This window comes from Neoarius graeffei, chromosome 1 (genome assembly GCF_027579695.1).
Source record: "Neoarius graeffei isolate fNeoGra1 chromosome 1, fNeoGra1.pri, whole genome shotgun sequence".
Taxonomy (NCBI): Eukaryota; Metazoa; Chordata; class Actinopteri; order Siluriformes; family Ariidae; genus Neoarius; species Neoarius graeffei.
In genome coordinates, this window is record NC_083569.1 from 43792659 (window position 1) to 43810421 (window position 17763).

Genomic DNA, 17763 nt, shown 5'->3' on the forward strand with positions numbered 1-17763 from the left:
TTATTGTTAAAAAGCTTTTCACAAGTCTAGGTGGGGGCAGCATGGTGGTGTAGTGGTTAGCGCTGTTGCCTCACAGCAAGAAGGTCCGGGTTCGAGCCCCGGGGCCAGCGAGAGCCTTTCTGTGCGGAGTTTGCATGTTCTCCCCGTGTCTGCGTGGGTTTCCTCCGGGTGCTCCGGTTTCCCCCACAGTCCAAAGACATGCAGGTTAGGTTAACTGGTGGCTCTAAATTGACCGTAGGTGTGAATGTGAATGGTTGTCTGTGTCTATGTGTCAGCCCTGTGATGACCTGGCGACTTGTCCAGGGTGTACCCTGCCTTTCGCCCGTAGTCAGCTGGGATAGGCTCCGGCTTGCCTGCGACCCTGTTGAACAGGATAAAGCAGCTAGAGATGAGATGAGATGAGATGAAGTCTAGGTGGTTCATGGGCACAGACAGTTTTGGTAAACTGGGATGTTCAGATGCTCTCTCTCTCTCTCACCCCCACCCTCCACATTGGTGTGGAGCAGCGGGACACTTCATGTCCCAGGGTACCCTAATGCCTGTGTTAACTTCTAGCTCTCCTTCTCTTCCTTTCAGTCATATGAGGGTACTTCAAAAAGTTCTTGGCTTCACCCAGAAAACATCACAGGAGAAAGATTGTTCTTGCATTATTTTTCTACAGAGTCTCCTTTAACTTCGCTGTACTTCCTCCACTGATGTTCAAGCTTCACTATCCCTTCATGGAACAAGGTCACATCTTGAGCTTCCAGATCCTCCCAGCATGGATGACTTCATCATCACTCTGAAAATGGCGACCATGCGAGTGGAATTTCAGTTTGGGAAACAGATAGAAGTCAGACGATGCCAGGTCGGGTGAGTAAAGTGCATGGGGCAACAGTTCAAAGCCACATTTGGCTGCTTCTTCCCCTGCCACCTGTGCACAGGCGCATTGTCCTGGAGCAACATCATGCCAGCTCGAAGTTTTCCTCTCCTTTTTTCTTTGATTGCTTCTTTCATTTGAGTTTTGGTGGACAGCAATGTAAGGCTTTATAGTATACAGTTACGCCCCAAAATGTGAGTTACGACACCTTGTTTCTGGGTGAGGCTGAGAAATTTTTGAAGTACCCTCATACTGTCATAACTAGTCCTGCTGGAGTCCCTGCATACTCTCTGATCGCATGTACATCTCTTTATTACAGGAAAAGATTATATCAAATCTCTCTCTCTCGTTACTTGTTACACATGTAACTTGACTGTGGCATGATTGTTGGTGATAGACAGGCTGGTTAGAGTATTTCAGAAACTACTAGTCTCCAGGGATTTTCATGCGCAACAGTGTTTAGAGTTAGTTTAAACCAGTCTGGCCATTCTCCTCTGATGTCTCTCATCAACAAGGCTGTTGTTACCCACAGAACTGCCACTCCCTCGATGTTTTTTGCATAACCTCTGTAGACTGCTACTCTAAATAAATATGTCAAGTTATTAACAAGAATGTCTACAAATAGGCTGAATAATCATATTTGTTTTATTGTAATTTCATAAGATGAAATAGAGCAGTGGCTACAGTTATCGACAGTCCATAATTATCGAACCTTTTCAGATTTACCAATAGAAACGATTTTACAAAGGTGAGTTTCAGTTACAACATTTATTATTGGTTAATTAATCAACCGGAAGACCCGCCTCACCCTTTGATCTTGTTGTCTGATGACACAGCTCATTACCCGAGATGGAATTTTTTTAGCACGATCAGCAATTTGAGGAAAACCCTGACGTTATCATCGCAGGTAAGCATGGTGGAAAGATCATGGACATGTTTTTACTTCTCAAATTCACCGATATTTCATGATCTCCTTGTCGAAACCTACTTTGTTTCTTACTCTTTCGTTTGACAGTTGCCATTTTGTATCTAAACGTGCTTTTGAGAAGTCACATGAGGTGTCAATAATAGTGATCACTTTCACCGGTGTCCACCATTATCGACACCCTGTGGAATTAAGGGACATTTACAGCTGTTATGGATCGATCTTTGTGTAACGTTGTTGAAGTAGATGAAGTCCTTTAAAAAAATAAAAGTGCTGTGATTTATAATATTTTTTCAGATTCAGAACAGAATGGAATGTTTATAGAGTGTTTGGAATCCTGTTGCAATAAATAGAATTCGACCAGAATTAAATTCCTAGCATGTAAAAATTATATGCTTGAAATATTCAGATTGTTCTATTCCATTCAGCACTTTTTTTTTGCAGTTTATTGTAAATATCTACCACATATTACAATATCAGTCAACATTTTATATTTTGGTTTGAGGAATGACCTGCGATCTTTGACCTGGATGTTCATGTGGTTACAATGTCAATTGCCTGTTGACCTTTATTGGTAAACTACAAAACTAGAAATGAATACAAACAACAACGAATGATTAACAAAATGTGATCTAGGAAAATACTTAAAGTGGAACAAAAATATTTTCTGACAGGTTAAACATTATCAGTTCATTTTTTTTACAAACATCAGAATTACTTCCTCATTTATGTAAGCACTGACCGATATATTTATATAAAAGATATTTTGTACTAAATATAAGTCTATGTAAAACAAATTTTAAATAAAAACTGTTTTGTTAACTTAATACCACATACCGATTTTTTTTAAAATAAATAATCATCTGGATGTCGATAACTGTGAGCAAAGGTGTTGATAATTGTGGAACGGTGTCACGTGATCTGATACGCTAAGTAATCGGGAATCAACTCTTTTTTTCCCCAGTGGAAGTTTGAGTAACTATTCATGCACAATTTACATATTGAAAGTCTTTTTGAGTTTTGCAATGGGCCAAAGATCATTAAGGTGTTGATAATTGTAGCTGCCACTTTACTACAGAACCAGTCAAAATTTTGGACACACCGTCTAATTCACTGGTTTTTTTTTTATTAATTAAAAGACACTTTATGTCTTAAAGTAATGATGGATGTCGTTTCTCTTTACTTAGCTGATCAGTTCTTGACATAATATGGATTACTACAGTTGTGGAATCGGGCTATTTACTGTATTTTTATTATTTACTGTTTACTGTTTGATCTCAGACGCATTAAGAAAGCAAGAAACTGCACTAATGACCTTTTGTCAAGGCACAACTGTTAATTGAAAAGTATTCCAGGTGACTACCTCATGAAGCTGGTTAAGATAATGCCGATGGTGTGTAAAGCGTCATCAAGATAAACGCTGGCTACTTTGAAGAATCTAAAGTATGAAACATTGTTTTTGTTTAACACTTTTTGTTTACCACCTAATTCCATATATGTTCCATATGTTGTTTCATAGTTTTGATGTCTTCAGTATTGTTCTACCAAACACAGAAAAACCTATGAATGGTGCTATAGATCAATTTGACTGTCTTCTGTATTTTCACTTGCTAAAATTGCCTTTTGTGCAGTGAGACTTTTCAGAGAACGATTCACTGAGGAGCCATTCGCTCTAAAATCCTTTGAGGAATCGTGTAGAATTTCACAGTTAGGAAAACTACCATCCATCAGCTTATTCCAGAATAAAGATGCAACTTCAAGTCTTATTGGTGGTTTAAGCATTGTGTCTGTCCGTCTGCCTTTTTACACACTAATTCCAGAAATCCGTGATCTCATGCTGAGCAAGCCTGTGTTGAATCAGTATGGCATATGGTGTGTTGCTGCTGTGGTTTTGGCCTTAGGCCAGTTACCACAGTCCATTGCAAATCTCATTTATCAAAGAGATGCGATGGTTTCTGGCCCAGTAAAAGCAACTCCTACTGTGTCTGAAGCAACAGTTTGGAGTTTAGTGGGCCAGCAATGGCAGCAGGTTTGGCTAAGAGTCTCCTCATCCCATAATTGATTCAGTGTGTTGTGTGGCTCCTAACACTCATTCATGTGCTACACCAGTGGCCCACGCTAAACTGAAAGGAAAACTTCTATTTACAAAAAATGTTAATCACTTTTATGGATATTGGTTGTTAAAAGCTGCGTATTACAAAGTAACCTAAACATTATTTTGAAATTTTGTTTAACAGACAAAAAACATGTTTAACAGAGTTTCCATGCTCATGACAATGAGCTTGCTGGGATGGTTCAATAAAGGGGACATGTTTTGTATCACTATAGATGCCTTGCAACCACATGATCAAAACGTGCTACGTCATGAGCGTACGCCATGATGGTGGATATATAAAGCAACTAGGATGGCAGCGGCTGAAAGCGTGTCTGTAAACAATGCTGAATTTTCTCAGTATTACCACGATTTGAACACTCAAGCGAAGATTCAATACAAAGAGAAGATAGATGTGTGGTTTTGACCCATGTTATTTTAAAAAGTCGGATTTTTCTGGGCGGCGCGGTGGTGTAGTGGTTAGCGCTGTCGCCTCACAGCAAGAAGGTCCGGGTTCGAGCCCCGTGGCCAGCGAGGGCCTTTCTGTGCGGAGTTTGCATGTTCTCCCCGTGTCCGCGTGGGTTTCCTCCGGGTGCTCCGGTTTCCCCCACAGTCCAAAGACATGCAGGTTAGGTTAACTGGTGACTCTAAATTGACCGTAGGTGTGAATGTGAGTGTGAATGGTTGTCTGTGTCTATGTGTCAGCCCTGTGATGACCTGGCGACTTGTCCAGGGTGTACCCCGCCTTTCGCCCGTAGTCAGCTGGGATAGGCTCCAGCTTGCCTGCGACCCTGTAGAACAGGATAAAGCGGCTACAGATAATGAGATGGGATTTTCCTGAGGATAAGACGCTTCTACCGACCATCGAGTACCCAGATATCGCGTTCTATCTGGTTTGGCAGACTTTGTGAGTCAACAAATCTCAAATGAAGGCTTATAAGTCCATGGAAGCCTATAACTTCTTTGTCTCTGGATGAGTAAATACCTTATTAATTAAACCAGTCAATGATGACAAAGCAGTTGTACTTGCAAGGGTAAGTTAGGGCTTCTTTTGCATTTCGTTTACTTCTATGTGTAAATAACAGACGAAATGTGAAATTTTGACAAGTCTCTAGCTTTATGGCTCACACATCACATTTCAATTTATTTCAGGTACAATTTTGCTGGCGCTCCTAGAAGCGAAATGGTAATACACATGTTAAAATTATCGGCGCGTTACCGGTTTTCGTGGATATAAGGGTTCAGATAAATGTAACAGTTAAAAGAAGCGTAGAGATGTTGATAATCATGCACCAAGCGAAACACCAATTAGTTCTCAACTTGTGCATAAAACAACAAAAACACTTGGAAAATATCTGCAGCTGGGGGCAGCCATTTTCTAAATATGCAAATTGTGGGATCACGTGGGCATGTCGTCACCGGTTTTCGTGGATTCACGTCATTCTTTAAAGTTCAGTCATCTACGGTGTACTGGTGGGCCATGTCACTGTTAAACATGTTTTAGGAACAGAAGAAACAATCATGAACAAATGAACAACAAAAACTGTTTATTCAGAAAATAAAATCATGTGAAAATACAACTAGATATCGTCTGGCAAGTGCCTTTACAGGTTGACACTGAATGACTGCATGTCATTTGTTCAGGGACATTGTGCTTGCAGGCTGCTTTGCAAACTGACACTCTATTATCCTTCACATCACAGAATGCATTGGTCAGTGCAGTAGGAGAGTAGGATCTGTACTTGTCTTTTCAAGGCAGGACAGTCCTGCAACAATAAGCAGATAAGGGTTAGGGCTTCTTTGAAAATAAAAAATTCAACATGAAAGAAGGACGTTGACAACAAATGGTGTTAAAGTGATAATCATAAACCTGAACACATTCATCTCATCTCATTATCTCTAGCCGCTTTATCCTGTTCTACAGGGTCGCAGGCAAGCTGGAGCCTATCCCAGCTGACTACGGGCGAGAGGCAGGGTACACCCTGGACAAGTCGCCAGGTCATCACAGGGCTGACACATAGACACAGACAACCATTCACACTCACATTCACACCTACGCTCAATTTAGAGTCACCAGTTAACCTAACCTGCATGTCTTTGGACTGTGGGGGAAACCGGAGCACCCGGAGGAAACCCACGCGGACATGGGGAGAACATGCAAACTCTGCACAGAAAGGCCCTCGCTGGCCCCGGGGCTCGAACCCAGGACCTTCTTGCTGTGAGGCGACAGCGCTAGCCACTACACCACCGTGCCGCCCAGGACCACTACTCTAAAACTTAATTCAAAGTACACCACATGCACTTTCCTAGGTAAACAACAAATACACTCACCAGTTTTATTAGGAACACCCATCCACCTGCTGTTGTATGCAGTTATCTAATGAGCCGATCCCTTGATAGCAACACAATGTATAAAATTGTGCAGATACAAATCAAGAGCTTCAGTTAATATTCACTTCAAGCATGAGAATGGGGAAAATTGTGATCTCAAAGTGTGACTTTCACTGTGGCACGGGTGTTGGTTTGAGCCAGATGTAGTTCGTGTGGTTTTGAGTATTTCAGAAACTGCTGATCTCCTGGGGTTTTCACACACAACAGTGTCTAGAGTTTACACAGAATGGTGTGAAAAACAAAAAACATTGAGTGACAGGTCTGTGGGTGGAAACGCCTTGTTGATAAGAGAGGTCAGGGGAAAATGGCCAGGGGAGAGTTTCCCAAAAGTATCGTTGCCCAAAGATCATCAGTAAATGGGAGAGCGAGCATCACAATGAACACTCCCTCCTAGTTAAGATGCTCTTAGCGTTAAGAGGTTTTTGGGAAACCCACCCCCAGATTGGTTCAAGCTGCCAGGAAGGATATAGTAACTCATATAGTCACTCTTTACAACTATGGTGAGCAGAAAAGCATCTCAGCATGCAACAGCAGATCATCACATTGGGTTCCACTCCTGCCAGCCAAGAACAGGAATCTTAGAATCAAAAACAAGTTCCTATTAAAGTGGTCGGTGAGTGTACAAAAGGTACATAAGCTGTACCATTGATGATACCACACCCAAGCAACAACAAAAACATGGTATTTATGAGAGTATGTACACTTTAAAGTACAAAATATTTTGCAAATAGATCATCAACTTCAGCTTATTTAACAAAAGTCAGTACTTCACTGTTGATCTTTGATTGACTCTTCACTGAACACAATTGTGGAATCTCCTCATATAAGAATAGATTGTTTCCACAGTCTGGTGTAGTCTAACTTCGTTCATCAGTAACAGCTTTATCCACTCGGTCATGGTGAACACGGGCCAATCCCATGAATGCTGAATGCAGAATGAGAATGCACCCTGGTACACGTACATGTACAGTCAAGCCGGAAAGCCTGCACACCCCTTTCACGTTCTCCATGTTTTATTATGTTACAGACTTATTCTACAATAGATTGAGTTAATTTTTTGTTATAAAATTCTACACAAAATAGCCCATAATGACAAAGTGAAAGCAGGTTTTTACACATTTGTGCCAATTTATTAAAAATCAAAATGTAAAAATTATATGTACAAAAGTGTGCACACCCTTTGATATGACACCCAAAAGTGAGCCAAGGTGCATTTTGTTTCCACTGATGCTGCTTGAGATGTTTCTACAACTTAACTAGAGTCCACCTAAATTCAATTGATTGGACATGATTGGGGATTGCCAACACCTGCCTATATAAGGTCCCACAGTTGACAGTGCATGTCAGAGCAAACTCCAAGCCATGGGGTCAAAGGAATTATCTCAGACCTCAGAAACAGAATTGTGTCAAGGCATAGATCTGGAGAAGGGTACAGAACAATTGCTGCAGCTTTACAGGTCCCAAAGAGCACAGTGGCCACCATTATTCATAAACAGAAGAAGTTTGGAACCACCAAGAATCTTCCTAGCCCTGGCTGCCTGGCCAAACTGAGCGATCGGGGAAGACAGGCCTTGGCCAGGAAGGTGAGCAGGAACCCGAGGGTCACTCTGACAGAGCTCCAGTGTATCCTTGTGGAGATGAGAGAACCTTTCAGATCAACCATCCACAAATCAGGCCTTTATGGTAGAGTGGCCAGACGGAAGCCACTCCTTAGTAAAAGGCACATGACAGCCTGCTTGGAGTTTGCCAAAAGGCACCTAGAGGACTCTCAAACCATGAGAAACAAGATTCTCTGGTCTGATGAAACCAAAATTGAACTTTTTGGCCTGAATACCAAGCATCACATCTGAAGGAAACCAGGCACCGTTCATCACCTGGCTAATACAGTGAAGCATGGTGGTGGCAGCATCATGATGTGGGGATGTTTTTCAGCAGCGGGAACGGGACAACTAGTCCTGATAGAGAGAAAGATGAATGCAGCTAAGTACACCGAGATCCTTGAAGAAAACCTGCTCCAGAGTGCTCTGGACCTCAGACTGGGGCGAAGGTTTACCTTCCAACACAACAACGACCCAAAGCACACAGCCAAGAGAACAAAGGAGTGGCTTCGGAGAAAGTCTGTGAATGTCCTTGAGTGGCCCAGCCAGAGCCCAGACCTGAATCCAATTGAACATCTGTGGAAGGAGCTGAAAATGGCCATGTACCGATGCTCCCCATCCAACCTGACGGAGCTTGCAAGGACATGCCAAGTGGAATGGGCAAATATGTCCAGAAACAAGTGTGCCAAGCTCATAGCTTCTTTCCCAAGATGCCTTGAAGCTGTAATTGCTGCCAAAGGTGCATCAACCGAGTATAAGCCTAAGGGTGTGTACAGATATGTAATCCCTAAATAACCCATTTTTGTCAGTAAAATAAAATTGCATATTTTCTAAAAACCTGCCTTCACTTTGTTGTTATGGGCTATTTTGTGTAGAATTTTGTGACATCTCAACTCAGTCTATTGTAGAATAAGTCTGTAAGGTAATAAAATGTGGAGAAGGTGAAAGGGGTGTGCAGACTTTCTGGCTCGACTGTATATCGCAGGGCACCATGCACTTACACATTCACACCTAAGGCCAATTTAGCATAGCTGACCCACCTACAAGCCCTTTTTTTTTAAACCTAGGGTCGAGCCAGAGACCCTGACTTGTGTGACTTCTTCAGTATGCCATCCTTTTAGTATAAATATTATTTTGAATTCATATCGATAATTTAACAGCAGTTTAACCAACAAACATCAGCCAATTCATGTTTTAACAGACTGGCATCTCAATTATGGAGATAAATATATATAAAAAAGCAAGTTTTATGAAGTTTAGTGAAACAAGCCAGACACAGCATACAAAGTCAGTTGCAGGCAGAAGCTTGTACTGCCCCCTGTCGGCCAAACAGCAGAACAGCGAGTTAGAAAAACATCCACATGGACTTGTTGCGTTAAAGTGTGACTCAGTTTCTCATGAGCTTCCAGTTTGGTCGTATCCTGCAAACATACCGAAAGCACAGGCAAGACACAGCTGAATTTAAATCTTCATATTTTAATCACATTTTAAGATTATTTACATACAACTATTTTTTTTAAATGTTCTTTCATTCTGACACACAGTTCACACAGGCATATAAGGCAATCATATGTGAAGTAATCTATCAGGAGAAGAAAGGAATAAATAGTACATTCAGATGCATTTGGAATCACACAGACACTGAAAGAATTTTTTTTTTTGGATAACGTTCATAATAATCACATTAGAAAAGTCTATAGTGAGTCATTGTGATACTAGGAAGAGTTTAGGCTGCTTACATTATTTCATAGTACATTTACAAAGTGATTTTCGATAGACGTTAAGTACCTCACAGAAGAACGACAGTTTTTAAACCGACAGAACCCTCAGTGCTGTGAATATAAAGAGGAGCCAAATGGGGTCAAATGTTAGCCATCCGTTTTTCTCTTTTTCCTATAATCCATCTTCTTTTTTAATTTGGAACAAAATGCAACCAAACTTATTCAAAAATGGTCAATAATTGACTAAATAAAATCAATGAATTGTCTAATTACTGGACCAGAAGAGTACTGTTTATGTATATAACACCTGTACACCTGAAAATTCATGCAGTTGTCCAATCAAGATCGTCCAATGGCGTTCAATAGTTGAGACGTTTCATCCAAAACCTTTTTCATACGCACTATCAGTTATTTTATATGTGCGACAAGATCGAGATATAAACAAACCATAATGTTTATTAACAATTGTAAAAACACACAGGCAAACAATCCAAAATGGCAGGCAATCTCGTAAACGTGAAACTAGCAAAAGGTCGGGCGAGACACAAACAGGCTAAAATCAGGCCAAGACAAAAACTAAGAACAGGAAACAGGATCGGAAATCCACGGCATCTACATGGGAGAATAAGGCTTGGTAATGCGCACTGACGCGGTGTAATACTTCGCACCGAACGTGCGTTTTCTCAGTGTTTATTTAAGCACACTGATGCCTCTTGATCATGTACAGGTCAGCCTCATTAACAGCCCGCATGCGAGAGTCCGCTCGACGTGCGCGCAGTCCGGAGCACACCTGAGCGGACTCTCGCACGCACGTTGTAAATGAGGCTCACCTGCACATGATCAAGAAGCATCAGCGTGCCTATATAAAGGATATCTGGTAAGTGCAAGAATAGATTTTTTATGTAATTTGGTCTAATAAAAACAATCTCTCCCCACAAGCAGCCCAAGCCGAACGCACCCGAAGTTGACACTCGCTGATTCCCATCATTTCCGGTTTCGTTATCATTTTGCAAAAGTGTTTTGCTTCGGTCAAATTCCATTGAGAATTCCTCCTTTTTTCGAACAAACATCTCATCTCATTATCTCTAGCCGCTTTATCCTGTTCTACAGGGTCGCAGGCAAGCTGGAGCCTATCCCAGCTGACTACGGGCGAAAGGCGGGGTACACCCTGGACAAGTCGCCAGGTCATCACAGGGCTGACACATAGACACAGACAACCATTCACACTCACATTCACACCTACGGTCAATTTAGAGTCACCAGTTAACCTAACCTGCATGTCTTTGGACTGTGGGGGAAACCGGAGCACCCGGAGGAAACCCACACGGAGAACATGCAAACTCCACACAGAACGGCCCTCGCCGGCCCCGGGGCTCGAACCCAGGACCTTTTTGCTGTGAGGCGACAGTGCTAACCACTACACCACCGTGCCGCCCTCGAACAAACATGTATCTGAAATATAAAATAATTGATAGTGCATATGAAAAAAGCTTTGGATGAAAGGTCTTAACTATTGGACGAAATGGCGTTGGACGAAATGACCTGTATCCGTCCAATCAACTAATCAATGGACAGCAGGGCAATGCAGAAAATCGTGCAGACACAGGTCAAGAGCTTAGAGTTACAGATTTTTTTTTCCCCCTAAAATTCAGCTGTCCAATTTGGGTGAGAGTCCTTGCCCAGGATAGCCTCAGCTCCCTGTTTTTGGCTGACGGGAGTGGAGCCCAATGTGGTCTTCCACTGTTGTAGCCCATCCACCTCAAGGTTTGATGTTTTGTGCATGCTGAGATGCTTTTCTGCTCACCACGGTTGTAAAGAGTGATTATAGGAGTTATTCTATCCTTTTCCTCGGACGAAATGCTTATCAACAAGGCATTTCCACCCACAGAACCCTCAAAGTTTTATTGTTTTTCGCACTATTCTGTGTAAACTCGAGGGACAGTTGTGTGTGAAAATCCCAGATCAGCAGTTTCTGAAAAACTCAAACCAGTCCATCTAGTACCAATAACCATGCCACGATCAAAGTCACAGAGATCAGACTTTTTCTTCATTCTGGAATTTGATGTGAACATCAACAGATCCTCTTGACCTGTATCTGCATGATTTTTTTTTTTTACATTGTGCTGCTGCTACATGATTGGCTGATTAAAATGAATGTCCTGGTGTCCAGGTGTTCCTTATAAAGTGGATAGATGGATGCATTTGGGCAAAGAAAATTATTTATTTGAAATAATGTGCTCAAAACTCAAAACAGTTCAGTGTCAGCGTTCTCTAATGCCTAGTCGCACTGCTCTATAAATAAGGAGCAAATACAAATAAAAGGATTATTCATGCAAAGTCCTGTTTTGAGACATTCAGCTCCAAAACAATGCTTAATTAAAAAAAAAAATACAAAGCCTATAAAAAAAAAAAAAACAATAAAATAGGCAGCATAAGAAGTAGATATTTCATGAGTATCTGCTTGAGTTACAGATGTACCGTATACAATTTTTGGTTATGACGTAGTTATCTATGTGGAAACCCTACTGATTGTCATTTTATGAGAGGCCTGGTCTCTTTGGCCTTTGAGATGTGTATATTATCAGGAAAGAAGGCGCTGAGAGGAGGAGATCTGCACATCACTCACTGAATTTAAGAAGTTTGTTTGGCAGCAACATCATGAGCATCTCCCTCCAATAACTGAAACTAATCTCTGTTAAGTTGGCACCCGATAGAAAAAGGAATTAAAACGTTTCACGGGTTGAACTGGGTTGTGTCGTGAAAAGTTATTTATGTTGGTGTTTGGTTTTTGAGATATTATAGTATCGTGTATGATAACTCTCAGACAGAATGTCACTGTGAATAGAATGTGTAATATAGCCAAAAAAAATCAAAAACTGTTTCTACAGTACAAACTTTTGACACTAATTTGTTTAGATATTGGCTTGGTTTGAGTTGAACGAGGTTTAATGTACTACAGCGTCACGCTTGGGCATAGGTTCAGATCATAAAGCCACACACAAATGACAAAAGGGTTATAGAATTTCTTTTAAAATGGGGACCAGGCCTGAAATCACTGTAAGGTGTGTGGATAAATGAAAAAGATGTGTGTGTATATATACAGTACCAGTCAAAAGTTTGGAAACACTTTCAAATTCGATGTTTTTTCTTTATTTCAATTAACTAAAAGACACTTAGTGTCTTAAAGTAATGACTGACTGGCGCTGCAGATGGCTGCCACGGGACTTTGCTCTCTCATACTTTCTATGTTTTTGTGTAATTGTTGTGTTAATTCTTCTCCGTGCTTCACGGAATGCTGCGCTGAGGGTTTTTTTTAATGCCTACACATTCCGGTCCTGATAGGAGCGAAATGTGTGGGTGTTTTTTCCTCTCATCTCTCATTTCTCAGCCTCTCCCTTCCTGACAAGCCTCTCTCCTGCTTTGCTTCTGCGGACTCGTCTTGTCTGAGAGACCCTTCCTGCACTGTTCTCCGAATCGAAATTATGGATTTGATCAACTGGTCACTTCACGCAATTGACACAATCTTCTCGATGAGAAGTCTGGGGTTCGGGGGAACCTGCCTGTCCTGCCGGAACGTTTGCAGCCAGATACACCATGAATGCCTGGGAGAAGTGGCGTGTGGTGTGCTTGGTGATTCTTTCCGTGGAGGACATTGAGGATATTTACCTATTCGGAACCATGATCACAGGATTTTTGCTGATTGGACTTGGCATTGCCCTGGTGTATCGAGGAAATCAGTTAACGGGGGCAGCTGTTCAAAGCCCCACAAAGCTGCCCGACATGAATTTGAGGCGGTGGGCAGAGCCGTTGGCACTCAGACTGTGGCTGTAGAACTTGAATCGCAACATTGATAACATCATGGAGAAGTTGATGGCTTTGCAAAAAGAAATGGATCATTTTGGTGGCCAGAATGGACAAGTGGGTTAAGCGAAAAAGGACACGTCTACCCATCTTAAGTCTAAACAAATTCCAATCTTATCTTGGCTCTCCCAGCCAGCACTGCCTTCAAGGCCGTCGCTGTAGAAATGCGATTCTCCCCCTGGAGTTCACTGCAGTGAGACTCTCTCTGTGTGTGTTTTTTTTTCCTATACTTTCTTCTGTCTGTACTGTGAAAGCTAAGTCGAACCGGAGTCAAATTCCTCGTGTGTGTAACATACCTGGCAATAAAGTGCTTCTGATTCTGATTTCTCTTTACTTAGTTGAGTGGTTCTTGACATAATATGGATTACTATAGTTGTCGAACAGGGCTATTTACTGTATTTTTATTATTTACTCTTTACTGGTTGATGGTGTCAAATGCATTAAGAAGGCAAGAAATTCCATTTTTGACGAGACACACCTATTAATTGAGAAGCATTCCAGGTGACTACCTCATGAAGCTGGTTCAGATAATGCCAATGGTGCGCAAAGCTGTTATCAAGGTAAATAGTGACGACTTTGAAGAATCTAAAAGATGAAACATGTTTAACACTTTTGTTTACCATAGAATTCCATATGTTCCATATGTTATTTCATAGTTTTGGTGAGTTCAGTATTGTTCTACAATGTAGGAAAAAAAATAAGAAAATCAAATTTGAAGGTGTTTCCAAACTTTTGACTGGTACTGTATATATATATTTTTAAAAAAAACCTGAATGTATCAAATCCTCATTCCCATCCTCACACATCGTTGCACAAGTAACATCCTTCCTCTGTGGATTTGGAATTTACTACAAAGTGACTTAATTGAAATATTTTAACATAAAAAAATGGAATACCATCGTTACTCTGGACCTTCCCCAGCCTCTAGGACCGTTTTCTACCCACTTTTGCCCCGTTGCAAAGATGATGTCATTACTGATGCCCAAGCAGTTTGGAGAAAAAACCAGCATTTTTGGCGTCTTTGGACTGAGCCTCACCACTCGCTCTTTCCAGGCCTAGCTCACCCTCCAGATGTTCAAGCTCAGACTGGTCCAGCAGCTCAAAGTCCTCAGCCTCACTGTCTGTGTTGTCAGCAATTGCCGATTCTAGCCGCTCTTGTATGGCAGCAGTGACTGCGGCTGTGATGGCGTTTTCGGCTGTTCTCTGGAGAACTCCCAAAGCTTGAGTCGCTGCAGCCTCGTCCCCCAGACCTGTCCCTCGATTTTCTCTGTGCTGGGGGAAGGACGTGTTGGGCAGACCAATACTTAGGTCCTCATCATCCCCGTTTGTCCCTGCACCATTATCCAGGGACGGAAAGTCAGTGAGGCCACCAGAGAACACCTCCTCCTCACTGCGACGATCTAAATCTAAATCAGAAGAAATCAGAAAGTTTCCTTTACAAGTGCAAGATTGAGTTAATCAGATACCAGTTCTACCAGGTCAGAGTTAATCAGATACCAGGTCAGTATGTAATTCCAATGGCGTAGCTACCACAGTCCCACCAGGCGCACAAAGATAAATCCCACACCGCCTGCACAGCCAACGCGACGCCACCAGACAACATCGCTTGGAACACCGCACCAAGCACAAAAGCACCGTCATAGAGCGCTGAACAACCCTGATGTTAAAGAGCAATGAGCTCACTGCAGTCCATAGCGAAGAGCACAGGCATCACCCATGGCAGACCAATGCCTGATTGAAACTGACGCCAAAACTGGGTCCGGAGCTACACCACAACCGGCAGACAAAACACTCAAACAGAAAAAAACATCAAACTACACAAAAAAGAAAAACAAAAGGGGAAAAAAATAAAAAGCTCCGTTGAGAAGCGGCAGCCAAAACGCACGCGGCGTACTCTCAACCGGAAACGGAAACCAACCGTTGAAAACCAGCGTGAAAAATATCACGTGATATCACGTGATATCGTTTTATCTAAAAGCGAAGTTATGAGTAGCACAGATGAGTTGTTTTCTATATTGAATAAAGTCCGATGTAAATTCAAATAGTAGCCTATTATTTGAATTTGTCTGACATGAAGCAAGCCAACAGTTTTGCGACACTGCCTATAGCTACGGCAGTTTAGGTTACACTTTCATATCAACGTCACCTCTGAATGTGAAGGGAATGTGGAATGCGGAGAAACTACGAGTAATGAAATTAGACTTAGTATCAAACTGTCAAAAAGATAACGGATTGGTGCCTGAAGACCAGGTCAGTCAAAAGAAAAGCACAAGAAACATCCGACACGAGCGAGGACAAAGTGCAAAGACATGATAATTCTTTGTTTGAGAAAATAAATCAGTGCAGCCAGATCAATGTGGCCCCCAATATGAGATTAAAACTGTCCAGTTTGGAGCCAGACATTGCTTCGCTGATGTATCAGAATAAGCAGCACCATTCTTCCCATTAAGAGATGGACAACAGTGAGTGAGTTGGCAATAGTATTTATAAAACTGTTATTTCATTAGTGTGTAATTTGTAATATACTGCTGAAGGAGGCTCATTGTTTATTGTTTGGGATATTTAGGGGGTTATAGATGAAGTGGTCCCTGGTCTGAAAAAGTCTGAGAAACACGAAAGTGGACATTCTTGTTTTCAACAAAAACCACCAATTTGACCTTAAATCCAATGCCCTCCGAACTAAAACAGATGTATTTCAACAAATCAAAAGGTCAAATCAAGTCAAAGTCCCTCCCACACCAGGTCTTCCCAGGCAGTCTCCTGTCCCAGTCCTAACCAGCTCTTTGCTCTCCATTTCCATAGACCTCAGCATCTCGCCTATTATATAGCTAGGATTACAGTGGGGGACTAGACTTCAGGTAACTGCAAGAGTTTGACTCCCTACTCGCATCTGTATTGCAGCATGCCTTGCCAGGTGACAGTAGGTACCCTTCTTTTGGTGGTCTTTGGTATGACCCCAAAACGTACCCCTGTTTAAATAAATAACAAGAGTGCTCTGAGAGCACAATATCCGCCACTGGCAACTAGGCCATAACTCTGGTAAAATGTGACTGAATTGAACGAAATTGCAATATGCGTATTACCGACATATAAAGAATCCTGCCAAGTTTTGTGAAATTCCTCCAAAAATTGTGAGAGAAGTTGATTTCAGAAGGTGAGCACCCTTCCTGGGACGGACGGACAGACATCGCTACGACATAATCCCCGTTCAGGCCTTTCGGACAGCGGGGGATAATAAAAATTGTGAGGGAAGTTAATTTCAGAAAGCAAGCACACCTTGATGAAATTGCCAAAGTACAAGTTTGTTCATAATCAAGGGCATAACTCTGGTTAAATTTGCCCAAATTAAACGAAATTTCAATATGCGTATAACTGTCATATAACAAAGCTTTTTGCCAAGTTTGGTGAAATTCCTCCACAAATTGTAAGAGGAGTTGATTTCAGAAGAACGTACACCCTCATGAAATTGTCAAAGTACAAGTTATTTAAATCAAGAGTCAAAACTCTGGTAAAATTTTCACAAATGAAATTAAATCGCAATATGCGTATTACCATCATATAAAAGGCCTTTTACCAAGCTTCGAGAAATTCGTCCAAAAATTGCGAGAAGAGTTGATGTCAGAAGGCAAGCACACCTTCATGAAATTGTCAAAGTACAAAGTTGTTAATCAAGGGCCACAAGTGGTAAAATACAACTGAATGGAGCACTTGCATGTGACGTCACAGCCGATCCAGATTGTGACAGACGCCATCGTGTCGGTCAAACACCATATTCCGCCTTCTACTTCTACTTCTGGTTCTACTTCTGCTTTTACTTCTACCTTTTCTTCTGGAAAACCCTACTATATACAATTCTACTACAACGGCTGTGGCTACAAGCTCTCCCTACCTGTGCACGTTTTTTATGTTTTTTGTGTGTATTTTTGCGTGTTGTTCGTCTGTACCGGACTTCAATATCCACTACAACCGTATGGACTTACTGGACTTTGGTTTCCAGCAGAAAATGACGGTTTGTAGCGATTTCCATCGCATGCACAACATTCCGGACGAGAAAAAAAAAAAAAAAAACATTCCGGACGAGACAGCGAGACCAGCGGGGTCTCCGTGGATTGTTATCGGAAGCAAAGCGAAGGAGGCGGCGCCGGGAGCCGAAGCAAAAGCGAGGCTACAGGCAGAGCCGGCCTGTTGACTAAGCTCAGAAAACAGCTACTCAAACCTCCACTGCCAAGCCTCTACCTCTCCAACGCCAGATCCATGTAAACAAGACGGACGATTTGGAATTACCTTATTCTATTCTATAATCGGCTGGTCAGTGC

At 41.8% G+C, this 17763-nt stretch overlaps 1 protein-coding gene across 1 annotated transcript in view; it reads right to left on the reverse strand.

Annotated features, from left to right (window-relative positions):
* Positions 1-10818: 10818 nt before the first annotated feature.
* retreg1 (reticulophagy regulator 1) overlaps positions 10819-17763 on the reverse strand; it is a 52957-nt gene continuing 46012 nt past the window's right edge. The window contains exon 9 of the mRNA XM_060932261.1: positions 10819-14853. Coding sequence (XP_060788244.1) covers positions 14420-14853 — 434 coding nt within the window. The 3' untranslated portion in view covers positions 10819-14419. The remainder of the gene's footprint in view (positions 14854-17763) is intronic.